The sequence below is a fragment of the Salvelinus namaycush genome, chromosome 28 (genome assembly GCF_016432855.1).
Source record: "Salvelinus namaycush isolate Seneca chromosome 28, SaNama_1.0, whole genome shotgun sequence".
NCBI lineage: Eukaryota > Metazoa > Chordata > Actinopteri > Salmoniformes > Salmonidae > Salvelinus > Salvelinus namaycush.
This window is the reverse complement of record NC_052334.1, coordinates 25,157,411-25,184,759: the sequence shown is the minus strand read 5'-3', so window position 1 is coordinate 25,184,759 and position 27,349 is coordinate 25,157,411. Positions and strand designations below refer to the sequence as shown.

Here is a 27,349-nt window from a genome sequence, read left to right as displayed (position 1 = left end):
ACTGCTAGATTCTATAAAACAATGTTGGAGGTGGCTTATGGTAGAGAAATTAACATTAAATTCTATGGCAAAATCTTAGGTAGACATTCTTGCAGTCTGCATGCCAATTGCACACTCCCTCAAAAGACTTGAGACATCTGTGGCAACTGCACATTTTAGAGTGGCCTTATTGTCCCCAGCACATGGTGCACCTGTGTAATGATCATGCTGTTTAATCAGATTCTTCATATGCCACACCTGTCAGGTGGATGGATTATCTTGGCAAAGGAGAAATGTTCATTAACAGGGCTGGACATTTTTTGTTGTTGAGAGAAAGAAGCTTTTTTGCGTATGGAACCTTTCTGAGATCTTTTATTTCAGCTCATGAAACATGGGACCAACACTTTACATGTTGCGTTTATATTTTTGTTCAGTGTATAATGCAAGACAGTATTTCAATAACATACATAAGAATGGGTGCCGTCACTTCAGTAGCTATAATTTTCTGCATTTAACAGGCATTCATTTTTTTGGTCTTTAATTAATAGAAGACGCATTGTAACTATGGTGTTTAACTGTACTCTATTCAGTTATTGATGTTGTCCTAATTCAAAGGCTGGTTTAAAAGAAATAGCAACATCAACAAGGCCATATTTCACTAGATGTACATACCTAAAAAAATATATAATAATAATACAAAAGATTTATGTACAGCCCTCTAAAGAATCACAATCAGTAATATACAGTTGAGCGCTGCGATAGTCTAGTACTGACAAATACTGAAGAGGACATATTGCTAGACTAGCTAAAATATTCTCTGACTAAATACGATCAACTATGAAATATTCTTAGAGCTCTTCCTAATCTCTCCTCATTGGTTAAAGTTTTTAAAGCAATTTTTAAATGTACACAAACCTCTAATGTCTGGTGTACTTAGATCCTCTTTACAATTTGGTCCCAAAAATGATTATCGATGTCATAAAGTGATTTCCCCCCCATAATAAAGCAGTTACTGTTCTGGCCAGGTACGGATTAATTCATTGTATTATTTTATCCATATCTATTCCCTGCATGTATTGATAGATGTATTAATATAGAAGCCATAGCCCTATTGCAAGCAGTACTTGTTATTTAAACAGAACACTGATTATAGGCAAGGGTTCAAGGGTTAAGCACGTTTCTCCATTTGTACTGGTTTACAGCAGGTGTGCTTATGATCCATGCACCTCTTTCTGCTAGTGTCTTATGCCAGGATGCCCTGTGGATCCATGGCCTGACACTGCACCTCCTCAGCCCTGGCAGAGTCTGTGTCTAGCTGCAGGGTCAGCTGGAGCCTAGTCCAGACCAGGGGGTCACCACTGCCCAGGGCCTCCACAAACAGATCTGTCTGCTCCTGCAGCTGCTTCAAATGGCCCTGGGTGCGCCGGTTCTGCCTGATCAGCTCCTTGATGCGTAGCGTTATGCCCAGCAGGCCAGAGTTGCTGAGGATGTTGTAGGTGTTGCTGAAGCGTTTACCTTTGTTGTTGTCTGTGGACAGGCCGTCTTGGCAGCGGTCGTTGTCGCCCTGGCAACTGCTCGCCTCCGACACAGAAGCACATTTATTGGAGACTACAGCAGTGGCCTCAGTGCCCAGGGAGTGAGGCATGCCTAGGAACTGAGGTATTGGCAGCTTCTGAGAGCTGGCTAGCTGTGTTTGTTTGTCAACAACCTCTAAGGTGGCCACTGTTTGGAGGGGTGTCAGAGGCCTTGGCTGGGGGCTATGGGAGCTGTACAGTTTGTTGCCATGGTGACGATACCACCGGTTACGCCTCCCGTGATACCCAGGCGTTGAACTTCCCCTCTCAGCAGAAGAGGCCCCCTGCCTCCTGGAGGAGCTCTCCCCAGGGTGAGGGGCGATTTTGGGATAGGATTTCAGTATGGGCAGGTAGTTATTCCTTGAGTCCCGGTGCTTGTCTGAGGAACGCTTTGGAGAGATGTTGTTACTGATGTTGTTGCTGCCGTTGGGGACCATGGGATGGAGGAGGACCACCTGGGACTGGGGGAGAATCTCCAGGGAGGAAGGGAAGCCCCAGGGCTTTACTACTGGAGACATTGGGCTTGGCTGGGGGCATCATAATACCATCTCACTCATTAGATCATACAAAAACGGAGTGCAAAAAGATAGTAATTGACAAAGAAGAATACAGTACTGTAATTGTTCCCTGTGTTAAAGGAATATAGGGCTCTACAGTGATACCATTTAAGGGCATTTGCTCCTAAATATTTTGCTGTGCTGGAATGTTTTATCTGGGAGCACCAGTGCCCCTAGATAAAAAAAAAATCAATGTAATGATTTCTTCGCTGTCCCTCAGCCTCAGTATTATGCAAACATGTCGTGGCACAGACAGAAAGGACAAGGGAGAGCTTCTTCAGGAGATATAGGCCAAATGTAGGATATTATCTCAATCTTAAAAATCACATTTTCTGGTGCTCCTAACACTATGTTGTAATTGCTGGCAAGTCTTATAATTAAAGCACCAATCTGCACTTATTACATTCATTTCTGGACATATATTAATGATATAAACCCATTGATTCTTGAAGAGCAACACTTATTAATGCCCCATTAGCTAAGTTCAACCGTCTTACCCCATTAGAAGCCAAAATATAAATGTGTTTTCCAATGTTTGTAAACAAAGTAAAAGTAGCTGGTGTGGTTAAATGGTTAAAACTATAATTTTAATATCATGTATGGTCAGTCCTTGCATCCATAGCTTTCTATGATTTTGAGGGTGGTTACATTTCTCCAGCCCCGTCCCTCAACCTTTTACCAAAACACTGGTGGGGAAAATGCTTTGTTATTGTTTCAAATGCGGATTGACGCTTTAGTAACTCAAATATTTTTCATTATGCTACATTTTTTTCCACTTAGGACATGTGCTCCTTGTAAAAAAAGGTCACTGTAGAGCCCTGGAATATTGCAGCTAATAAACCCAACCACAGTACAACTGAACTACAAGCTGAGCAGAGAATAACAGCACATAGGTCACAAACAAGGCACAGTGTAGTGTACAGTACCAGATTCAGGACTATGTTGTTCATGATGATCATGGGGGAGAGGCCAGGGTAGGATCCTCCGGCTACAGCCACCTGGGGACCTGGGGCCCTCACCATGTCCTCAGAGTCAGTTTGGTCCATCGCACTCAGGTACCCAGAGCTGGCATCTGGAAAGGAGAAAAAAACAGATTGTCACCATGGCCCCTAGAGGGAGCAGCAGACCAACGCCCAACATAAAGTTAATAGAAACACCACCAATAGCTTTTTTTTTTTTGTGCTAAGATCTCGAAGAGCAATTTTGGAAATATTTGCAAGGGTAACAGAGAGATAACAGCTTGAGGTAATAACACCACAGCCACAGTAAAGATTCCATGGGAATCATGCCCTGACCTAGTCATAGCTGAGTGAACCCATAGCAAAAAAAATAGGTCACCACTCCTGGTGCTCAAAACAACAATTTCGCTGAGGAAATGGTGGTGGCCTAGATTTGTGGATTAGAGTTGATAGAGAGGCAGGGTGTACATTTGTGTGTTTGTAACACCTGAGAAACCGGAGTCCCTCTCAGACTCTGGCTTAGATGCTCTCAGGTGGTACATCATAGTGGATGAGGGCCTCCTGTGGCTCGCTCATCTTTGCTCTTCCTTGACAGGTGTAGGGTACGTGGGACCTCTCAAACCAAACCATCTACAATGGGGTTGAATCGTCCTAATCATAGAAAAGAAAAATTATAGTTAGAGCCGATAATCGCAGTGTAGTAAGGCTACACATCACATGAAACATTTAATCACAGTTTCAACCTAGCTAGATAGCCGCATATGGAGTAAAATTCACTAGGCAAGCTATCTATCTAACGTTAGCAGACAGTAACAAACAACAAACAGTTAGCCACAATAATCACGCTTGCGTACTGTCGAGAGAGCAAGCCAATAACAGCTTTACCATGAGCTTACTAGCGATCCACCTCATTTTCAAACGTTGCTATGGGCAAAGCCAAACAACGGAAGTGATACATTCGACTTCCACTCTACTGCAGCACACCGGTGGCAAACTTGCCAAAGTAAATTATTTAAAGGAGTATATTTATAGAGTATAAAAGTCAAGTAAACAAGTGTAATTTGATATTAATTTCATTCAAATTCACTAACTATAATGATAAACTATAGGCTATTAACTATAAAAACAAAGGTGGGCATCCACACTAGAGGAAAGTTTGTTTTACAGTCCTACACCTGTCAATCAACTGATCAAGGCATGCTACTGCATGCTGCCTATTAATAAAGTGGCAACACAGACCATTCATGAGGTCTCTAACGCATATACTGGTTCAGACCATTCAGTGCTTTCAGGGTGTAATCATTGTCATAGTGACAACTGCAAGCAATACTTCAATGTACATGTAGGCCTAATGAAAAATAATATTAGGCCTAACTTGTATTTAAATTGATCAATCAACAACAAATGCAGTTTAGCCTGCACGTCTTATACAACATGTCATTGTCTCATTGCTCAAGTGGTTTGTAAGTGATTTCAAAGTTTCCATTATTCTTATTTTGTACTTATTATCCCTTTTTTCTCCCCAATTTTGTACGGACTGGGGAGAGGCAAAGGTCGAGAGCCATCCGTCTCCTGAAACACGACCCACCAAGCCGCATTGCTTCTTGACACACTGCTCACTTAACCCGGAAGCCAGCCGCACCAATGTGTCGGAGGAAACACAGTACAGCTGGCGACCTGAAGTCAGCGTGCATGCGACCAGCCGTCACAAGGAGTTGCTAGAGCGCGATGGGACAAGGACATCCCAGCCAACCAAACCCTCCCCTAACCCGGACGACGCTGGGCAAATTGTGCTCCGTCTCATGGGTCTCCCAGTCGCGGCGGGTTGCGACACAGCCTGGGATCGAACCTGGATCTGTAGTGACACCCTCTAGCACCGCGATGCAATGCCTTAGACCGCTGCGCCACTCGGGAGGTCCGATTTCCATGTTTCTAATGGTTGTCAATTCCTTTCGGTCTTCGTTTTCACTGAGCTCATCTCTCTGTATGTCCTGTGTAACTATTTGCAACGCATCAGTACAACAATGTTATCATAACAGGCTAAAAGTGATCACACCAATGCACTTTCTCTCCTAAAACTTAACCCCGACATGCATTTTCTACGCTGTAGGCCTGTTTTACATTCAGCAATTAGCAAGAGCAAGCCTGCTTCTTTCCCTGAATAGGCTATTAGGCCTAGCATTAAAAAAAATTTTTCCCTGTGAATGCAAAGCTTCACTATTGATTAGGTCTACATTTTTAGACAAGAAAAATATTATACCTGGGCTACAAAAACCCAATGCAATGAGGAATATATTATTATCAAGTGAGTACAAAGTTATTGTCTAAAGGCTAAAAACTGCAGCGATTTAGACAAATTTGAATAACCGCTCAAATGTCCTATTTTATTTCATGCCTAAATAATTGCATAGTCCTACAGCCTAGGCCTTTGTTATGCAACAATTTGGATCCGTTTGGGTCTATTCTTAACAGTTTAGAAGGTCCAGAAAGGTACATTAGCAGGCTACTCATATTGTGTATTTTGTCAGGATGTAGTCCGGTGAAGATAGGCCTGCTACTATAAGAAAATATGGACTTATCCAACTCTCCGCACGTTCTTAATGCTGTAGCCTATTTTACATTCAGCAACAAGAGCAAGCGTGCATCTCTCCTCCAATAGGCTCTTAGTAGGCTAAAGAAAATCAGTCGAAATAAGTGTCCAACATGTTATTCTAGACTGTATTTTCCTGAGAAGCCACAAGATTTAAGAGGAATAGCCATGGCAGCGGAGAGGCCAGGTGCGTAATTGCGCAACAGAAGAATGACGACAGACAGGCTCGAGATGTAGCCTATAGCCTAAGATGCGAATGCATATTTGCCCATAATTCATAGTTCAACATTAGGCTTAATACCAGAGTGAATATATCCAGTCCATTTACACAGCAAAATGAAAAAAGTTAAATCAGATACCGAAATCATAGGTTGCCTCTAGCTCCCGAGGTTGGGCTGAGTGCGCTCCCTCCCAGTACCCCGGTGCACACCTAGCTAGAAAAGCTAACCTATTGTTCTAGGGACAAGACATGTATCGTACCTAGGCTACAACAACACAAAGTAATGAAGAACTTCATTAAGTTAGTACACAACTCTAGTTTAGGCTGTAAACTGCAGTGAATAGCCTGTCATTTGTATAACCACTCAAAAGCCTGCCTTTTGAATGCATATTCACCTCGAAAGAACTGCATCAAGCCTGCCTGATTGGGCAACCATTTGGGTCAGGTATGGGTTTTTTCTCAGCAAATTAGCCGACAAGGTCCAGGCACATTATTAGCAGTGTCAACCCGGCAGAGCCACACCTGTTTTGAGCCCCACCTGTTTAGCAATATAAATATATACATATTGCTAAACAGATAGTGATATAATATATATATCTGGTTAGCAATATATACACTGCTCAAAAAAATAAAGGGAACACTTAAACAACACAATGTAACTCCAAGTCAATCACACTTCTGTGAAATCAAACTGTCCACTTAGGAAGCAACACTGATTGACAATAAATTTCACATGCTGTTGTGCAAATGGAATAGACAAAATGTGGAAATTATAGGCAATTAGTAAGACACCCCCAAAAAAGGAATGGTTCTGCAGGTGGTGACCACACACCACTTCTCAGTTCCTATGCTTCCTGGCTGATGTTTTGGTCACTTTTGAATGCTGGCGGTGCTTTCACTCTAGTGGTAGCATGAGACGGAGTCTACAACCCACACAAGTGGCTCAGGTAGTGCAGCTCATCCAGGATGGCACATCAATGCGAGCTGTGGCAAAAAGGTTTGCTGTGTCTGTCAGCGTAGTGTCCAGAGCATGGAGGCGCTACCAGGAGACAGGCCAGTACATCAGGAGACGTGGAGGAGGCCGTAGGAGGGCAACAACCCAGCAGCAGGACCGCTACCTCCGCCTTTGTGCAAGGAGGTGCACTGCCAGAGCCCTGCAAAATGACCTCCAGCAGGCCACAAATGTGCATGTGTCTGCTCAAACGGTCAGAAACAGACTCCATGAGGGTGGTATGAGGGCCCGACGTCCACAGGTGGGGGTTGTGCTTACAGCCCAACACCGTGCAGGACGTTTGGCATTTGTCAGAGAACACCAAGATTGGCAAATTCGCCACTGGCGCCCTGTGCTCTTCACAGATGAAAGAAGGTTCACACTGAGCACATGTGACAGACGTGACAGAGTCTGGAGACACCGTGGAGAACGTTCTGCTGCCTGCAACATCCTCCAGCATGACCGGTTTGGCGGTGGGTCAGTCATGGTGTGGGGTGGCATTTCTTTGTGGGGCCGCACAGCCCTCCATGTGCTCGCCAGAGGTAGCCTGACTGCCATTAGGTACCGAGATGAGATCCTCAGACCCCTTGTGAGACCATATGCTGACACATGCACATTTGTGGCCTGCTGGAGGTCATTTTGCAGGGCTCTGGCAGTGCACCTCCTTGCACAAAGGCGGAGGTAGCGGTCCTGCTGCTGGGTTGTTGCCCTCCTACGGCCTCCTCCACGTCTCCTGATGTACTGGCCTGTCTCCTGGTAGCGCCTCCATGCTCTGGACACTACGCTGACAGACACAGCAAACCTTTTTGCCACAGCTCGCATTGATGTGCCATCCTGGATGAACTGCACTACCTGAGCCACTTGTGTGGGTTGTAGACTCCGTCTCATGCTACCACTAGAGTGAAAGCACCGCCAGCATTCAAAAGTGACCAAAACATCAGCCAGGAAGCATAGGAACTGAGAAGTGGTCTGTGGTCACCACCTGCAGAACCATTCCTTTATTGGGGGTGTCTTGCTAATTGCCTATAATTTCCACCTTTTGTCTATTCCATTTGCACAACAGCATGTGAAATTTATTGTCAATCAGTGTTGGTTCCTAAGTGGACAGTTTGATTTCACAGAAGTGTGATTGACTTGGAGTTACATTGTGTTGTTTAAGTGTTCCCTTTATTTTTTTGAGCAGTGTATATAATAAAAAACTAAATCGTCTGATTAATCGGTATCGGCTTTTTTTGGTCCTACAATAAAATCGGTAGCGGTGTTGAAAAATCATAATTGGTCGAACTCTAAATTGCACATTCAGATCAACATTTTTGTTAATTAATATCAAATCACACCTTTCAAGTTCCTTTGTCCATGACAGACAATTATTTGACCACCCTATTCCCTTTTCCACACAACTTCATCTAAGGATGTAGCGTGAGTGTCCTATAAACAGTATATGTTATATTCCTTTTCTTTTAGGCACTTAAAGACAGATCTTCTTTTTTTATAATCTGCTAAACCGTTACAATTATAACTAGCTATACTTATTTCACCCCTTACCATAACTAGATACTTTTCTCAGTCTAAATTGACCATAATTAGTGCTTGTACTGTCATAAGAGGTATTATGACGGTCAAAATTAGAGCTTTCAAATGTCTGATATTTAGAATTCAAGAAATAGGTTCTAGCAATATTTGTTTTTATTCCCTTGCCTGTTTTCCTGTGAGCCAATGCCACAGATGTTAGAAAATTGAGACAAGATATTATGTGTGTAGTAAATCGGAGTAGATTGATGTGTATGACATTGGATGTGATTTAGTGAGAGCGTGTATTATGTCTGCATAAGAGTAAAACTATAATGTGTGATGTCCAAATAATTAATAACCCTGCCAATTTGCATGGTTGAGTGTCTATGTGTGTAAAATGTAGTGCGTACAACCTAAATATTCAGGATGATAATTGTAATCCATATCGTATCACCATCATAGTTGCATCATAATTACCTTTAACATCATTGAAAAACACATCCCAGCATTTCCATAGCAATTGACGTTTCACATGTCCGAGAAAGAGACCTTGCATTACTATAGAGACGGCTTCACTACAGTACAAATTAGTGATGCACCATATGACATTTTTGGCCGATACCCAATATTTTCCTTGACACCGATATTTTAAATTTGAGCGGCCTTTTAAGCATTCTAGTACAGTTAAATAGTTAACACACACACAAGGACGCAGTGGTCTAAGGCACTGCATCTCAGTGCAAGTTGCGTCACTAATGTCCCTGGTTCGAATCCTGGCTGTATCACATCCGGCCGTGATTGTGAGTCCCATAGGGCGGCGCACAATTGGCCCAGCATCGTCCGGGCCATCATTGTAAATAAATCTTTGTTCTTAACTGACTTGCCTAGTTAAATAAAGGACACACAACAAAAAGTTATTTTGTTGGCATTTACGTATTACCAGAAAACACAATCAAAACCTATTTCTTTCATTTACCTGCTGTGCTTTTTCGTTGTTCATTTGTTCAGTCGTTTCATTCTCAACCAGGATTTCTATGGGTCTTTGCGTGTCAAAAAAGACATTTGACATGTCAAATAACACTATTTCACGTGTCAAATAACACGACATAATCTGTTTCAGTAGCTATATAGTAGGTGTCGTCCTGGCTAGCTATTTACTTTCATGAACTGAAGTTCAATTTCAATAGGCGAACAACAAGTGGCAACCTAGGTAATACTTACAAGGATTTCTAATCATTGCTAAGAATTATGAGAATGACTGCAGTTTCTACTGGTAATTGTTTTCAGGCTGGTTGTATTGGTGCTAGCTAGCTATCAAGCTAAAGCTAGCTACCCCAGTAGTTGCGATTGAACAAATTATGCCTTATTATGAACACAGTATTGTAAACACATCGTTCGTGGCCGGTGTTTGTTTTTTTGTACAGCTTTGACAGTGACACTATCTTTTTTGACACACAAAGTCCCAAACGGCGTTCCATAGTATGCATGTCGTGTGTACCGGTGCTCGACCAGTCGGCGAAAGCCAACATCCCCCACGAAAGAGCACGGTTGATTGTCGAGGGCAATGAAATCCATTATCTTGGCTTTAATGGATCTTACTCTTTCAAATGACTCCTCGCCTGCTCGGTCCACACAGCAGACATTGTGTGGGCTAGGTTAGGAATGCTGTGTTGCATGTGTAGTGCAACACTCTACGTGTGTATGTGTAAGTCCGTATGTGTAAGCGAGCATGTGATTGAGTAGTATGTGTTCATATCCAAGTCAGTGTTCAGATATTTTTACAGTTCCCATACTTTTTTTTTCGTAACCTGAAGTCCCTTTAGAATTTAGTACAGCCATGGTGTTATGGAGCTGTCTCCGAATAGCTGTCCATCTATAAAAATAGTTTGTCCCTCTGCTTCCTCTGTACGGCTAACAGAAACAAGCTAATTCATGGATTTCTAGTGGCACGCACATGAAGAGCGCGAGCGCAGGGGGAAGTTGTATCCATAGTTTCCCCGTTTGGCTTCCGTTTTTTAAAAAGCGTTCGAAAATTAGGTGGATATCACTCTCTAAAGTTAGCTACATAGCTAACTGCATTAGCCAGCTGTGTTTGCTGGCTTGTGGTTTACGCTGCGCCCCTTCGCCCGCCATGTCTGGACTGGTTGAACCGAGATTGCTGTTGTCCGGCTCTGCTCAGTCAAAACACGGTAGGCTACATCGGACTTTGAAAGTGGCGGAGCACTGCCAACAATGCAATCACGAGATCACAAAATCAAATATATCGTTTTGTACCTACTTTAAGTGTTGAGTCCTCTTGAAAAATCGACAACGTAGACGTGTTCACATTCGCAACTATTAAACTAAAAGAGTTCGCGTTGCTTTCGCTTCGATGAAAGACCAAAACTTTTCAATTTAAAACGGATTCAACACTCTATAGTCTTTGCCGTATAACTGGGCAACAGGCGTTGCTAAGGAAACTGTGTATACGGCACTCCCTCTATTTTTTCAAGCGTTCCTATTGGTGTACAACATTGGCATTGCGACCAGAGCGATGTATTTTGCAAACGATATGGCTTGATCAGAACCAAAATTAACATCATAAATGCGATGTGTAATATAATATGGAACTGTCTGTGCCATTATTATCATGTATACCGGTAGGTATAATCCAAAACAGATTGAGCTGTGATCAACATCTCTCTTTCTCACTCACACGCACGTACACACACCACCCTCCCAACAAATGGTTTCTCACAAAAATTATGATATTTGAGCCACATAAGACAATTATATATTTCTTTATTAACTGTTGCACACTCTTCACAGATATAATATATCTATATCTATTTACAATATATAATACTCACTCAGATGTTTGGGCATATCCTTTATCATATTTGATTACATCACCACAGATTGTATTTTATTTTTGAGATAAAATAGGCATACACTTCTCCCGAACAAATTTGTTCTTAGTCATATTCAAGGACACTGAAGATCTTAGTCTTCAAGCTGTCTAATAAATACACAACAAGCACAAATGATAAAACAATTGTCTACTCTTAAGTGTAAAATGTCATTCATAGTTCTGTACATCAACCCACTGCTTTATTCAACAGATAATACACAAAAAGGCCAATATGAAAGTCATGTTGAAAACAGACCCACCACAGGTGGCGGGCAATGTGATAGTGTACTCGATTAGTGTGTAGATTGTAAAATGACTTGAGGTGAGTGGATGACAGATGGGAATAGAAAACATTGAAACTCTAAGAGCAGCAACTCATTTTAATATTTGGTTCAGCTGTGAAAGAATCAGAAACACAAAGTAGTATGAAAAAAACACAATAACGCCGTAAGTCATGAAACAGAAATGACAGCAGAAGTTATAGGCCTATAAATGAAATAGAGAAACAAGGAACACACCTAGTCTGAGTGTCTTGATCACCAAGTTAAAATGTTAACAGAGTTTATATGGTCCAATTAGCCATTTTCACAGCAACCAGTCAGTTCAAGTTCCATGATTGTTCATAGCTTAAGTTGGTTTAACTCAGCTCTTTCTAACGCAGCTCCTTAAATTGATACTGGGGTGTAGGTCTACTTGCAGTGTAGGTCTACTTGTAGGTCAACTTGCTTTGGAGTTATTGATTATTATGTTACATGGCCAGTGACTTGTTGTCTGATTTTTTTAACACTAAGATGAAAAATACAATGTGTATGTTACAGTATATTGCATAGCCTACATGTATGTTGATTTTGTGGTTATTTTATATTTCTATTTAATTCCATAAAAGTACACCAACACCTTGTCCTATGAAAAAAATATGGACATAACTGTACCTATTATATCAATAATATAATTCTATACTTCATCCTAAACAAACTTATTTTCAAATAATTACTCCGAAAATGCCATTTGTAACCACTGGAGGGTGATATTCTACTAGTATAGCCCTGTTGCTGCTGCAGGGGCTCCTGAGCACTTAGTACATCCTAGTCTCCTCCACATAAGGCTGAAAACTCACTGACTGTACTAGTCCATAGTCCATGTATGACAGTACAATGTTTTATACCACAACACAAAAAGTAAAATATAACTCATTCAGTTTGGGAAAGGAGTTGCTAGTCTACTATTGAACCGACTTGCCATGAGAGGACCCCAAGTATTTGGTTAGTCGGTTAGTCCTAAAGATTTAATGAAACAACATTGCAATTTCATGAATGGAACATTTATTCATAAATAGGCCTATTCATGTTAAATGGGATAAGCAGCTAAAATAACCACAGCAATAAAATAAACAACACTAAACAATAATAATCATGTAATTATGCAAAATATATCCATCATGATTTTAAATGTAAAACCTTTAAATGTTTGGTCTTCAATTGCACTGCTTCACAGAAATGTCTGTCAGGTCAGTTGTCACCAAGGTATTTTTTTCACCAAGCAACATGTGCTTCCTGTGGAACCTAAGTTAGAAACACTCCCCTACAGCAAGAGGGCCTGTCACCATAACAACCCAGCTGCTTGAGTCTCTAGGTGCATGGAGACACACAGTATTGATGTGTTTGTTTTGAAGACTCTTGATACTGTTAGCGCTGGGCAGGGAATAAATAGAGATGCCGGTTGCAACAGGTGTAGGGCTGCTACTGCAGTTATCTGCGAGGTGGCTGACACCTTGGACACAAACGAGATAGATGATACATTAACATGTGGGGCATTTTTACTTCACATAGAAAGATGTAATGTATGGTCGATGGACAAATATTTTGCTACATTTTCCAGACGTCATTACTCACCTGTCACAAGCTTTCACTCTCTGTCTCTCCTTTCTTTTCTTTCCTCTCCCTCTCTGTCTCCTTCTGCAGAAATTATCAGCGATATGAGCTCAACTATCAAGTATTATAGAGACAGCAACATTTCTGTCCCACTCTCTAACTTTACAATGGACATTATGGCAATTGATATGCTCACCTTTCACTTTTCACCACAGCCTTCCTGATTCTAGGAATGAAATATGAACACCACTGATTAAGCATATAAAAATCAGTCATATCATTTTACATAATATCATATTACAATGCAGCTGGTTTACAGTGACCAAACACATACTACCAAAGCAGAAAGTCTTTTTTTCTCTTACCTACATTCACATGTCTGGTGCTCCACAAAAGTCATCTCAACGTATTCTTGACCCTGCTCCGCTGGCTTGATTTTCAACAGCTGAGAATGAACAGGTTGTTGAACAAGTTGCAGTGGAAAAGTAGAAAAAAGCCTTTTTCCTTGTCTTGGCATACAAATATCACATACACTGACGACCTCACAACATGGCTGCCATCCTCAGAAGGGATGTGTCCTATTACCTGCATGGTGACATTAGAGGTCCGAGTAGGATGACACTCCAGGTTCTCATCGCCACAGCAACCAGCGCAGCGCACCAGGGGCACACAGGAGGGGCTGTAGATGTGCTCCACCTCCCCAGGGTACTCTTGGACCACCTCCACCAGCTTCTCTATGGTCCGGCAGAAACTACGGCCCCACACATCCTGGAACATTAATACTGGGGAAGAGGAGAGAGGAGAGGAGAGGAAGTGAGACAGCTGTCCATCACAGGACATATAGCCTCATAAAGCCATTGTACAGTTCCCTGGATGCCCCAATCACATCCACCCATGCCTCCTGGCAGCTCCCCAGCCTGATGGATCTGGACTGGAGGAGAGATGGCTGGTGTGATGGCTGGTGCTGAACCTGCACGTAGAGGGGATTACCCGTTTCAACACTTCAGCCGATAGAGACGCACACTTGCACAATTACAGTGTGCCTCATTAGCCTAGTCTCATATCATCTGTCACACTGTGCAATTCAACGAGCAGAGTTTTACACCACCCGGCTGAGGTTTGTGTGTGTGTGTTTGTTGTCTGTCAGCTTAATTCTGAGATGGCACAACATCCTTTCTTAATATTTCCCAGTCTGCCTTACTGTTTTTTCTCCATAATGTACTGTACTCACTGTCTATGTTATCACAACCACTAAGGCAAAAAACAGAGCCATCTGCAGATCGTTTCAAAAAGATTTAGGACACTCATCAAGTGTAGATGCTGAAACACAAAAAGAAACTCTGATATGCTTGGTGTCTATCCTGGTTTTCATTTTTAAGAAAAAATGTTGTGTAATACGAGCTTTCCTGTGGGAGCATATGTGTGAAAGTGTACCCATAACATCGTCAGTAAAGAAAAACAAGGACCAACTCTGCCCGAACAAACAGAGAGGAAAGAGAAAACAAACACTGGAAATTGTTTTCCATGAACAGAACCTGCCCGGAGCAGAGCTGAGCTGAGCTGCCCCCCCAGGCACCTCTGGGATCTGGCTGACCCTGGAGTCACAGCATGGAGCCCGGCACCAGAACAGCTGTTTATAAAAGCAGACAGGTCAGGGGGAGCCAGGCCAGGCCAGGGAGGGGTGAAGGAGATGTTGTCTCAATCCTCCCAACAGGTTATAGGTGCTCATTACATTAAGTCACACATTCCTTTTCTTTTTCACTGTTGTTGCAGTGATTTACAATATAGTGGGGAGAGAGGATGTGAGAGGAAGTGTGTCAAAGGGGTTTAAGGGTGTCCCCAGTACCTCATTCAGCAGCCCCTGTAATCCCTAGCTGCTTGTCCTCACTTACCCCTTCAACCCTGAAACCTCAACCCTCAGAGCTTATTAACGGACCTGACATCCTCCACCGCAATCAAGGATCATTCATTAATGCCTTTCAACCATATCTATAATTAAGCTGCTAATAGATGAATCAATTCTGATTCCGAGTGTTCAGAGAAAACAAGCTACAGAGAGTGTTGTAGTACTTTGTGTATTTCAACATGGAAATATCTCACTGTACTAAATGGCTATGCAGCATGTGAGGAAGAGGAGGGAAAGCACCCCATGGTTTACGGCAGGAGGATGTAGACTGTAAAAACAGTGAGAGTCAGCCTCTCTTTCACCAATCTGTCTGTCTGTCAGCAACACAAGCTGCATAGATGGACAGCTAGCTTCCCTCCTCCTCTGGGTACATTGACTTCAATACAAAACCTAGGAGGCTCATGGTTCTCACCCCCTTCCATAGACTTAAACAGTAATTATGACAACTTCCGGAGGATGTCCTCCAACCTATCAGAGCTCTTACAGCATGAACTGACATTGTCACGTTCTGACCATAGTTCTTTTGTATTTTCTTTGTTTTAGTGTGGTCAGGGCGTGAGTTGGGTGGGTAATCTATGTTTTCTATTTCTGTGTTGTTTGGCCTTATATGGTTCTCAATCAGAGGCAGCTGTCAATCGTTGTCCCTGATTGGGAACCATATTTAGGTAGCCTGTTTTCTGTTGGGTTTTGTGGGTGGTTGTCTTCAGTCTTTGTGTGTCTGCACCAGATAGAACTGTTTCGGTTTTCACTTTTGTTGTTTTGAAGTGTTCTGTTTTTTAAATTTTATTAAATTAAGATGAACACTAACCACGCTGCGCTTTGGTCCTCTCCTTCCACCGACGAAAGCCGTTACAGACATGTTGTCTACCCAATCAAAAGGATCAGAGAATGAATCTAGTACTGAAAGCTTAAGCTACAGCTAGCTAGCACTGCAGTGCATAAAATGTGGTGAGAAGTTGACTCAAAGAGAGAGAAAGACAATAGTTGAACAGTTTTGAACAAATTAATTTCTTCCAAAATTAAGGAGAAGCGAGCGAGCGAGAGAGAGAGAGAGCATCCTTTTTTTCACTTTCAGTTTCACTTTCTTAGCTAGTTTATCAAACACCCTGCTCAAACAGAGGGATGCTATGTTAGCTAGCTGGCTATCCAACACAACACTGGAACTCTTCCAAGTCAAGGTAAGCTTTTGGTTTTACTAATTTATTGCCCCCGGGGCCCGCCGGTGTTTGTGTAAAACTGCTTACTGACTGTACACTGTAATGTTACGGTATGATTGTAGCGGGTTTACTAACACATTAGTTCTATTAGCTATGCTGACTATGTTACTGCAGCTAATATTGTGACAACGATGTAGGCTGTGTGTAGCGGTTATGATATAGTTTGGAAAGTTTTTTTTCACCTGGTCACATACAGCTGATGTGTTGTGCATTGAAGTCCATAAGCGAAGGGAAAAGGTGAGAGGAGGAGAGCACATATATGTGAGAAGGAATCAAACGTGGTTGCTATGAAAGTGAACTGTGTTTACCCGTGATCAGGGGTGTATTCATTCCGCCGATTCTGTTAAAATGTTTCTTAAACGGAAGCAAACGGAACAAAACAGGGATAAACATACCTGAATTTGTCCAATAGAAACTCTTGTTTACAACTGTTGGACTAATGATTACACCCTAGATCAGCTAGATGCAAGACTGTATTGGATGTGTCACTGTCTGTCCATGTGTCACTGTCTGTCACCTCAATTTTCTCTCGACCTGTGTGCACCTACATTGTAAACTTTCATTCATAGGCTGGGTTGTAGAAACTTCATGATGGGTATAGGGAAAATTTGAGTATCATGTTGTAGCTTAACCCTATTGCTGTTACATTAAACTGGGTGAATGGAATGTGAATGACAGTCATCCAATATGCTGTAATAGAAATAAGGCCATGCTCATGAAAAAAAAGCTCTCTTTTGCCATACAGTACAACAGTGAGCAGGACATCAGTGGTATTAGTATCCCAGAAAAACAATTTCTGGGAAACAAAAATGGATATTCAGCATCACCTGTAGGCTAGCTACTCTTGTCTACAGAACACTCACACATAAATCAGGAAATGTATGTTGCTTTGAAATATATATGATCAACATTATCTCATTTGTGCAGTAAAAATGCAGAAAAGATTCTTACCTCCAGTTGTGCTGTTTGTGCTGGGTGAGGGAGTACTCTGCAAAATAAAACAGACAAGAACTTAACGTTTTAAAAAAGCACCTGGACAGGATCATTTATTTTCAGACAGTATATAGGGACTTGGAAGATCTACTGCGCTGCCAGAAGCTACACATATTATATGCTTGTCTTGGACAGTTATAGTTCTTGGAAAAGAGAGTGTCATACAGTAACACGCTAAAGGTATTGGCCTGACTTTACGCCAGTACAGCTATGTCCTCTGGTGGTTAAGGTTGGAATTGTAAGGAGACGGAGACATCTTGCAGAAAGAGCAGTTTTTTTGTGATTCTTTCAATGGAAAACTCTCTTTGACAAACACCAGATCCAGAGTCTCTTATATACCACATTCCTCTCGGTGCCCAACTGTTTAGGTTCAAAACCTGTTTCCTGTGGTGTAAGATTCAGCTCTCTATTTATTTTCCCGTTGGCGGCTTCCCCCTCTGTCTTGATTTTTCCCATCGTCCAATGATAAACAGTATGCGTTTCTCATTGGGCTGGAATAACACAAAACCTCTGGGTGACTCCATCGCATGAGCTCAGGAAGAGAAACCTCTATTTGTTCAAATATCCTCCAGCAGGACCATTGGACAGACAGGCGGCGAACAACTTGCTTCCTCATTCTGTCATCTACACCAGTGTTGAGTTTCACAGGCTGATTGTCTGTGATGAGTACCTGATGACAAGTATTTTGATACACTGTCTGGGTATCCATCCAACTACTGTGTGTGTTACAATGCTGGTCCAACAGTTACCATTGCCTACAATGGAAAATAACAGCACACAAGCAAAGAGACAAAGGACAGTCAGATGGAGTAAATCTGAGGTCTGTTTAAAACCCTGTTAAAACCATCTATTAGAGGCCTCCTGAGGTTCTTGAGGTGTCACTACAGACCCGGTTCCGATCCCAGGCTGTGTCACAAGCAGCTGTGACCGGGAGTCCCATTGGGCGGTACACAATTGGCCCAGCGTCATCCAGGTTAGGGAAGGGTTTGGCCGGGGGGGGAGGGGTGACTTTACTTGGCTCATTGTGGTCTAGTGACTCCTTGTGGCGGGCCTGCAAGCTGACTTCAGTCATCAGGTAAAAGGTGTTTCCTCTTACACGTTGGTGCGGCTGGCTTCCGGGTTAAGTGGGAAGGTGTTAAGAAGCGCGGTTAGGCAGGTCATGTTTCAGAGGACACATGACTCAACCTTTGCCTCTCCCGAGCCTGTTGGGAAGTTGCAGCGATGAGACAAAATCGCAATTAAAAAAAAATATATATATATATACATACACAAAAGAAAACATATATTAGAAACACCTCGGCCATACTTGCAAACATTCGTTTGAGGATCAGCCAATTAAAAATTGTCAATGTAGTTCCATGTGATCAAAGGCTACAAAGACAGGCATCGGTCTTGGAATTATTGTATCTGGGAGCTTGCTATGGTACCCCGAGTAACAGTGGGTTTTCCCATTCATTTGCTGAATAATTCCTCGTGCCTCCATTGAGCTCAAACACGCGCCGATGTTAGCTTGCAAGCTTGCTAGGTCGAACAGGTTCAGTGACTAAGTTTTAATAATGCATTCTGCACCCGGGGGTTTCTATTTTTATTTCTATATTGTGACCACTGTTCCCCTCTAAGCTGCGTGTGATGTGTGGACACACAGTTCCCCTGGGACTGCCACCGCAGAAGAAATATCAGAGCTCGCAGAGAAGCACAAGATTGAACTTCACTCAACTTTCTAGAGTTTTCACCTTTAGTTTCCCCCTTTAGTTAACACTATAATTTTTGTTGTTGTTGTTGTTGTTGTCTTAAACGGGCAGTATTGTATTTTGAGACAGGCTTGAATAAGCTAAGTAGCCAATAGGCAGAGGGTAGCATAATCTGTCTGATTCTTTGTAATAATTTATTTTGTAAAGTGGTTTCTTGCATCAAACAACCCAACAACATTTTCAGTCACCTCCTTGTCTGAAGGACAAGTGGATAAACAGGTTAATGTCAAGCCCTGCATGTTTTTTTCTGAAGTCTCATGGAATGTAGGCCTACATTGAACACCACACATTGGCTACTGTAGGCTGAATGATAAAACAGCTATTTTCATGTTAAAATATTAGGCCTCCCGAGTGGCGCAGCGGTCTAAGGCCGCTGGGTTCAATCGCTGGGTTCAATCCAGACCTGGGTTCAATCCCAGGCTGTGTCACAGCCAACCATGAGGCAGTGCACAATCAACCCAGTGTCATCTTGTCATCACCGGGGGCAAACTACCTGCCCTCCAGGACACCTACACCACCCGATGTCACAGGAAGGCCATAAAGATCATCAAGGACAACAACCACCCGAGCCACTGCCTGTTCACTCCGCTATCATCCAGAAGGCGAGGTCAGTACAGGTGCATCAAAGCAGGGACCGAGAGACTGAAAAACAGCTTCTATCTCAAGGCCATCAGACTGTTAAACAGCCACCACTAACATTTAGTGGCCGCTGCCAACATACTGACTCAACTCCAGCCACTTTAATAATGGGAATTGATGGAAATTATGTAAAAATGTATCACTAGCCACTTTAAACAATGCCACTTAATATAATGTTTACATACCCTACATTACTCATCTCATATGTATATGTATATGTATATACTGTATATCATCCACTGCATCTTGCCATCTTTATGTAATACATGTATCACTAGCCACTTTAAACTATGCCACTTTATGTTTACATACCCTACATTACTCATCTCATATGTATAGACTGTACACTATACCATCTACTGCATCTTGCCTATGCCGTTCTGTACCATCACTCATTCATATATCTTTATGTACATATTCTTTATCCCTTTACACTTGTGTGTATAAGGTAGTAGTTGTGGAATTGTTAGGTTAGATTACTTGTTGGTTATTACTGCATTGTCGGAACTAGAAGCACAAGCATTTCGCTACACTCGCATTAACATCTGCTAATGTGACAGGTTAAAGGAAATACTAATAGCCTGTTATACATTAAAAAGTATTAGTAAGTTCATAGTATGTGAGGATCTTAAAACATCTAAGGTTAAGAAGATCATGCATTCAGTATTAGTTGATAGATTGATAACATTTATATAATTGTGTTAAAATCCGTCAAGCATACAAAGGGTACGAATTGTGAGAGGAATGTGTAAACGTTATGTTGATTACTTTATGTTGTCGTGGGTAAAAGTGTTAATCTGTGATCTACTAAATGCTCTTAATCTATGAGCCTGAGATCGATTGCTCTGGTCTCCACTCAAGTTCACGCAGAATTCGCGGTCTTTTTCTCATTGCACTAAAAGTTCAATGAGTAAACATTCCGTATCACAATTGTGATTCTCTCCCCTTGTTCAGGTACGTTATTGATGATTAAAAAGAGTAATTTAAATGTAATAACTTGCTAACATGTCAAGAGTGTTTAAGGTGTGAAGGAGGGAGTAGTGTAATGAAACAGGCAGGGAGCGGGTCTCGAACCCTCGACCTTCTAGCCCGAAGTCCGGCGCGCTATCGACTGTGCCGCAAAAGCATGCTCGTGCGGCAGAGTCGATTTCCGCGCTTATAAACCCAGGGTCGTTACACTACTCCCTCCTTTCAAAGAGCGCGCCCTCGCGCTAGCTTGCGACTCTACGTCTTACAGGAACGCGCTCACCGGCCAAGCACACGCACTGTCGTGGATGCGAGGTCCGATCACTTCCGACACCAGTGTAATGAAACAGGAGGGAGCGGGTCTCGAACCCTCGACCTTCTAGCCCGAGGTCCGGCGCGCTATCGACTGTGCCGCAAAAGCATGCTCGTGCGGCAGAGTCGATTTCCGCGCTTATAATAGTCAGGGCTATTTCTCCAGGCTCACAGCTACGCAGTTACTTGGAAGGTAAACCCCAGCTAACTCTTCCCACACTTCGATGTATCCTGCGTTCCCACTTCCAAGAGAAGAGTGCAACAGAGCTTTACAAACAGCTAGCTTCAGAAGCACAGCATAGCAAAGAGACCCCTCAAAGCTTCCTGATGCGCGTCTTAGATTTGAGGCAGAAATTACAGAACAGGAGGAACTTTTACTGTGCAGGAGTTGACTCTGAATTAGATGGCCCTTACTGTCTCTGATGGTCGATCAATGGCCTCAGTTGACACGTACTTAACCACCAACTTCCAGCTCTCCTCAATATGTTACTACGACACACCTTAAACACTCTTGACATGTTAGCAAGTTATTACATTTAAATTACTCTTTTTAATCATCAATAACGTACCTGAACAAGGGGAGAGAATCACAATTGTGATACGGAATGTTTACTCATTGAACTTTTAGTGCAATGAGAAAAAGACCGCGAATTCTCCGTGAACTTGAGTGGAGACCAGAGCAATCGATCTCAGGCTCATAGATTAAGAGCATTTAGTAGATCACAATTGTGATTCTTTCTCCCCTTGTTCAGGGGTGTAACATTTTTGGAGGCTCCGCTGAGATAGCTGCTCAGATGTCCAATTTCCACATCCTGGTCGCTGAATTCCGAGCCAGCTAAATCCCCACATAATAACTCAGGCAGGCTGCAGTGAGGAAAGTGTTGCTGTTCGAGGAGAGCTGGAAGTTGGTGGTTAAGTACGTGTCAACTGAGGCCATTGATCGACCATCAGAGACAGTAAGGACCATCTAATTCAGAGTCAACTCCTGCACAGTAAAAGTTCCTCCTGTTCTGTCAACATGACAACCGCCTTGGAAGAACTACAGGAAGAGGTAGTAGGGGAATTGCGCACCCTGACTAAAGACAAGTTACTAGAGATATGTGATTTCCTTGACATATCAGGCGAACAGAGAAGAGATGTTCAAGACAAATCCCGCATATCATTGATGACTCACATTATGATGTTCCTTGAAAGAGAGGAAGTTGCAGAGTTAGAAGATGGAGGCATGTCGGAATTGTTGCTACTTAAAGACAAAATGACAGAGATGATCAGTGGCATAGATAACAAAACATGGCAAACTGACCATGATATTGAAACAGCCGGAATACATCACAGAATAGAGGAACTGAGAACTGTAACCCCACAACAAAGGGTGGGAACTGAGCAGATTACTGCAGCCAAAGCCAGTGATTCCCTGCGTCAGCCCCAACCCCATGCCAATCTTCAGGGGAGCGTGCCGCTCTCACCCAATGCACAGCCCAGCTCATATTGGCGCAAAGAGTTTAAAATTTCTGGTCAGATAGGTGAACCGGGCCAGAAAGATAAACTGATTTTTTCCAGCCTTGCCCATCAGATCGAGAGTGGACTTAACAGAGGCTATCCTGAGGTAGAAATAGTAGACGCAGTAGTCAGGGCTATTTCTCCAGGCTCACAGCTACGCAGTTACTTGGAAGGTAAACCCCAGCTAACTCTTCCCACACTTCGATGTATCCTGCGTTCCCACTTCCAAGAGAAGAGTGCAACAGAGCTTTACAAACAGCTAGCTTCAGAAGCACAGCATAGCAAAGAGACCCCTCAAAGCTTCCTGATGCGCGTCTTAGATTTGAGGCAGAAAGTACTGTTTGCATCCGAGGAGTCAGAATCAGAGCTTAAGTATGACCCTGCTCTAGTCCAGCGCATGTGTTTACACAGAGTCCTTACAGGTCTCCAGAGTGACAGTATCAGGATAGACATGCAGCCTCTCCTGCTAGATAGCGAAACATCAGATGAGGTTTTGCTAGAGAAGCTTAACATTGCTTGTGCTAATGAGATAGAAAGACGAAACAAAAAGCGGTTTCATGCCCCACAGCCTGCTACAACTGTAAGTGTAGTCCAGTTAGAAGATACACCATCCACAAAGTGTCCTGTGAAGGAAGCCGAAGTTAAGATACCCGCAGAACTATTAACAGAGTTAGCTGAACTTAAGACAGGTGTAGCTTCTCTAAAAGGTCTCAGTGCAGAGATTGCTCAGATTAAGGAGACATTACAGCAGCCTATGTTTCGGTCACCGCCTTGTGCCTATGCCCCACCTCCAGTTAGGAGGCCAGATAGGGACCCCCAGCCACCTGTGTCCCAGCAGCAGTATTACAGCAACTACAGTCAGTCCCAAGCACCTGACCCTGTGCAGCATCAATATGCACCTAACCGGTATGCCAACCGCTCTGCTCAAGCTCCAAGGAGGTGTTTTGTCTGCCAGCAGGCCAGAACAGATGCACGCTGCACACACTGCTTCCGATGTGGGAGTGGAGAACATTTTCAAGCTGGATGTAAAATCCGGGGAGTCAGACCTTCAAGGGAGGCCCCTTTAAACGGGCAAAGGTTACCGCTGAGGGACGAGTGTTAACCGTAGCTACCAAAAAGTCCCAGAAATGTGCAAATTGTGCCAGAGAAGATTCATTTGAGAACCTGAAACAATGTTCATCATGTAAAGAGACACTGTACTGTTCCAAAGTATGTCAAAATCAACATTGGATTAAACATAAGGAAAAATGCACTCACCTGAAAATTAACTCTACCAGTGAAAGGTTTTCCTGCACAGAGGAAAATGCCCACTCCTTACCATCCCTAGCTCAAGGTTGCCACCCCCGTAAGGTCACCTCGCTAGTCGGCAGACAGTGCCTTCTTGAGTGTCACCTGAATCGCCACCACCTCCAAGCTCTATGGGACACAGGCTCTCAGGTATCAGTCATTGATGAACGATGGAAAGAGGAATCTCTCCCAAACGCAAGGCTGAGAGATGTTTCAGAAATCCTGGACTCACCTGCTGATCTCAGGTTGACTGCAGCAAATGGGACTGAAATGCCGTACCTGGGATGGATTGAAACAACTTTTCGGCTAGCCTCAAACTGACGAAACAAAGGAACTGATCATCCCAGTGCTGGTAATGAAAGGCTGTCACCTATCTCATCCCATTATAGGTTTCAATGTTATCGAGCACATCCTGACAATGACCGAAAAGACTAAACGATACAGTACAATAAGAACAGCTTTCCCAAGCCTCAAAAGAAACAAGGTGAGTGCTTTTATACAGGCTGTTAGCGCAGAACAGACAGATGAATATGCAGTGAAAACCAAGAAAGAGAAGGTTGCTATCCCAAAACACAGTAGCATTCAGATTGAGTGCCGCGTAGCTTCCCAGCCTTTCAAAGAGGACATGACAATGCTTTTCCAGCCAGACCTGAACCCGCAGTGGCCAGACGACCTTGAGTTCTTTGACACACTAGTCAGAGTCAGGAAAGGTGTTTTTCCAGTTATCAGGCTTGATGTCTCTAACCCCACTGACCACGACATTGCCCTGCTAGGACGCACAATAATCGGTACAGTACAAACTATTATGACTGTGTTACCTGCCCAAGTCTTTGAAAAAACTGTCACCCCAGCCACAGTGAATCACACCAGCGTTCGAACCCCATGTACTGCTACTGAACAGTGGGATCCACCAGTAGGTTTAACTCACCTAACCGAAGAGCAGAGAGAGGTTGTTAGGCAAATGCTTAGAGAAGAGTGTCACTCCTTCTCCAGATCAGACAATGACATTGGCTGCATTGAACGATTGAAAATGACTATTTCTCTAAAGGACTCTGAACCAGTCAAGCGCACATACATGTCAGTGCCCAGGCCACTGTATCAGGAGATGAAGGGTCACCTTTATGACCTCATAGCCCAGGGCTGGGTTAGGAAGTCAAACTCTTCATATTCTTCACCTGTCGTGTGCGTTCGTAAGAAGGATGGGACCCTCCGGTTGTGTATAGATTACAGAGACCTGAACAAAAAGACACATCCTAACCGCCAGCCCATCCCTCGGGTCCAAGACATCATGGACAGTTTAGGTGGTAATTCCTGGTTCTCCCTCTTAGATCAGGGAAAAGCTTATCACCAGGGGTTCATCTCTGAAGAAAGCAGACCACTAACAGCATTTGTGACCCCATGGGGACTCTATGAGTGGATACGGATGCCATTCGGCCTCATGAACGCTCCTGCAGCTTTTCAGCGGTGTATGGAGGAGTGTTTGGAAGGGCTCCGGGATGACATCTGCATTCCTTATCTGGACGACACGCTTGTTTTCAGTAAAACTTTCGACAGCCATGTGAATGATGTGCGAAAAGTTTTGAGGCGTCTCAGAGAGTATGGCATTAAACTCAAACCAAGTAAGTGTGATCTCTTTAAACCCCAGGTCCGTTATTTGGGCAGAGTAGTGTCTGCAGAGGGCAGCCGAGTTGACCCAGCCGATTTTGAAGCAGTAAGAGCATTGAAAGAAATCAGACCAGGGACTGTGGGCCAGCTCAGACAAATGCTTGGTTTACTCACTTACTACAGACAGTACATCAAATACTTTTCTAGGAGGGCCAGCTGCCTGTATGACCTCCTGAAAGCAGATTCAGAGAAATTACCTGACCACCCACGGAAAACAAAAACAAAGAAACTAAGTCATGTGGTGCCCTCAAACAAGCCAATCCTGTGGACTGACCAGCATCAACAGGCACTTGAACAGCTGATTGAGTGTTTGCTTCACCCACCAGTCTTAGGTTTCCCTGATTTCACTCAGCCATTTGTTGTACACACTGATGCGTCACACCAAGGCTTGGGAGCAGTTCTCTATCAAAAGCAAGATGGGAAGCTTAGGGTCATTGCTTATGGCTCTCGAACCTTAACAGCAGCTGAGAAGAACTATCACTACCACTCGGGCAAGCTAGAATTTCTAGCTCTAAAATGGGCAATCACTGATAAGTTCCATGATTATTTGTACTATGCTCCGTCCTTCACTGTATACAGCGATAACAACCCGCTCAGCTACATTCTGTCTACTGCGAAACTGAACGCAACCACTTCCAGGTGGGTTTCAGAATTGTCTGATTTCCACTTTACAATAAAGTACAGGCCAGGCAGAGAGAACGGTGATGCAGATGCGTTGTCAAGGATGCCACTGGATGTAGAGTCACTGATGAGAGAATGTTCTGAGGAGCTTCCACCAGACACCATTGCCGCCACGATACAAGCAGTTGAGGTACAGAAAGAGGCTGTTGTACCTTGGTCACTTTCAGCTGCAGCTATGTCAGTATCAGCTGAAGGTGAGACAACCACTGCAACAACCAGCTCGATCCCAAAAGATGGGATAAGAGAAGCACAAGAATCTGATCCGGTCATCCGTCCTGTGCTCAATTTCAAACTGTCGGGTTTCAAACCGCCAGTTAAAGAGCAAAAGGAATTCAGTCCAAAGACAAAATGCCTATTCAGAGAATGGGACAAATTGACAATAGACAGTGATGGCATTCTGTACAGAATCACTACAGCCCGCAAGCAGTTAGTTCTACCAGAGCAGTACAAAGGTAAAGTGATGGAAGAGTTGCACAATAACATGGGACACCAAGGTACTGACCGCACTGTATCACTGGTACGTGACCGCTTCTTCTGGCCATATATGCAATCTGACATCGAGCACTATGTGACTAAAACTTGTAGCTGTGTCAAGCAGAAAAAGCCAGCCCATGAAACAAGAGCTCCTCTGACAAACATTGTGACAACACAGCCATTTGAACTGGTATGTATAGACTTCCTTCATCTCGACAGATGCAAAGGGGGATATGAGTACATCCTCGTGATTGTTGATCATTTTACACGTTTCACTCAAGCCTACGCCACCACATCAAAGTCAGGTAAAACTGCTGCAAATCTCATCTTCAATGACTTTGCCCTGAAGTTTGGGTTCCCGTCCCGCATCCACCATGACCAAGGGGGAGAATTTGAAAATCAGTTGTTCCATCAGTTAAAGAAACTCAGTGGCATGGCGGGGTCCAGAACAACACCCTACCACCCGATGGGGAACGGTCAAGTGGAACGCATGAACAGAACATTGTTGCAAATGTTAAAGACACTAACTGAGACACAAAAGTCAAATTGGAAGGAGTCTCTGAACAAACTGGTTTATGCCTATAACTGCACCCGTTGCGAAGTGACTGGCTATTCACCATTTTATCTTCTGTTTGGGAGATCACCCAGGCTTCCAGTTGATATGCTCTTTGGATTGTGCACAGAGGCAGGTTCCAGTAACCATCGAGACTACGTGGAAAACTGGAAACGAGGGATGGAAGAAGCATACGCCATTGCAAATGAAAATGCTCAGAAAGCCGCTGAAAGAAGTAAGAAGTACTATGACACTAAAGTTA

At 43.3% G+C, this 27,349-nt stretch overlaps 2 protein-coding genes across 3 annotated transcripts in view; both read right to left on the bottom strand.

The window, feature by feature from the left end:
• Positions 1 to 220: 220 nt before the first annotated feature.
• On the bottom strand, positions 221 to 10,822 carry cipca (CLOCK-interacting pacemaker a). Of its 2 annotated transcripts, XM_038967770.1 has the most exons (4): positions 10,661 to 10,822; positions 3,557 to 3,720; positions 3,037 to 3,182; positions 221 to 2,080 (listed from the first exon to the last, which is right to left on the bottom strand). In XM_038967770.1, the coding sequence occupies exons 2-4, from the start codon at positions 3,612 to 3,614 to the stop codon at positions 1,223 to 1,225; spliced, it is 1,062 nt and encodes a 353-aa protein (XP_038823698.1). In that variant the 5' UTR covers positions 3,615 to 3,720; positions 10,661 to 10,822; the 3' UTR covers positions 221 to 1,222. The 2 variants fall into 2 exon arrangements, with proteins under 2 accessions (XP_038823698.1, XP_038823700.1); XM_038967772.1 differs by lacking the exon at positions 3,557 to 3,720.
• Positions 10,823 to 11,180: 358 nt separating this feature from the next.
• pgfb (placental growth factor b) overlaps positions 11,181 to 27,349 on the bottom strand; it is a 49,147-nt gene continuing 32,978 nt past the window's right edge. Inside the window, exons 2-7 of the mRNA XM_038967793.1 lie at positions 17,218 to 17,254; positions 13,729 to 13,925; positions 13,509 to 13,588; positions 13,340 to 13,369; positions 13,165 to 13,227; positions 11,181 to 13,042 (exon numbers count right to left, since the gene is read on the bottom strand). Coding sequence (XP_038823721.1) covers positions 13,021 to 13,042; positions 13,165 to 13,227; positions 13,340 to 13,369; positions 13,509 to 13,588; positions 13,729 to 13,925; positions 17,218 to 17,254 — 429 coding nt within the window. The 3' untranslated portion in view covers positions 11,181 to 13,020. The remainder of the gene's footprint in view (positions 13,043 to 13,164; positions 13,228 to 13,339; positions 13,370 to 13,508; positions 13,589 to 13,728; positions 13,926 to 17,217; positions 17,255 to 27,349) is intronic.

Coding starts and splice junctions, on each gene's coding strand:
- cipca (XM_038967770.1), bottom strand. CDS start 3,614: ATGATGTACCACCTGAGAGCATCTAAGCCAGAGTCTGAGAGGGACTCC. Junction 3,183..3,556: donor GAGGGACTCCGGTTTCTCAG/GTGTTACAAACA, acceptor TCTCCTTTCCAG/ATGCCAGCTCTGGGTACCTG. Junction 2,081..3,036: donor ACAACATAGTCCTGAATCTG/GTACTGTACACT, acceptor TGATGCCCCCAG/CCAAGCCCAATGTCTCCAGT.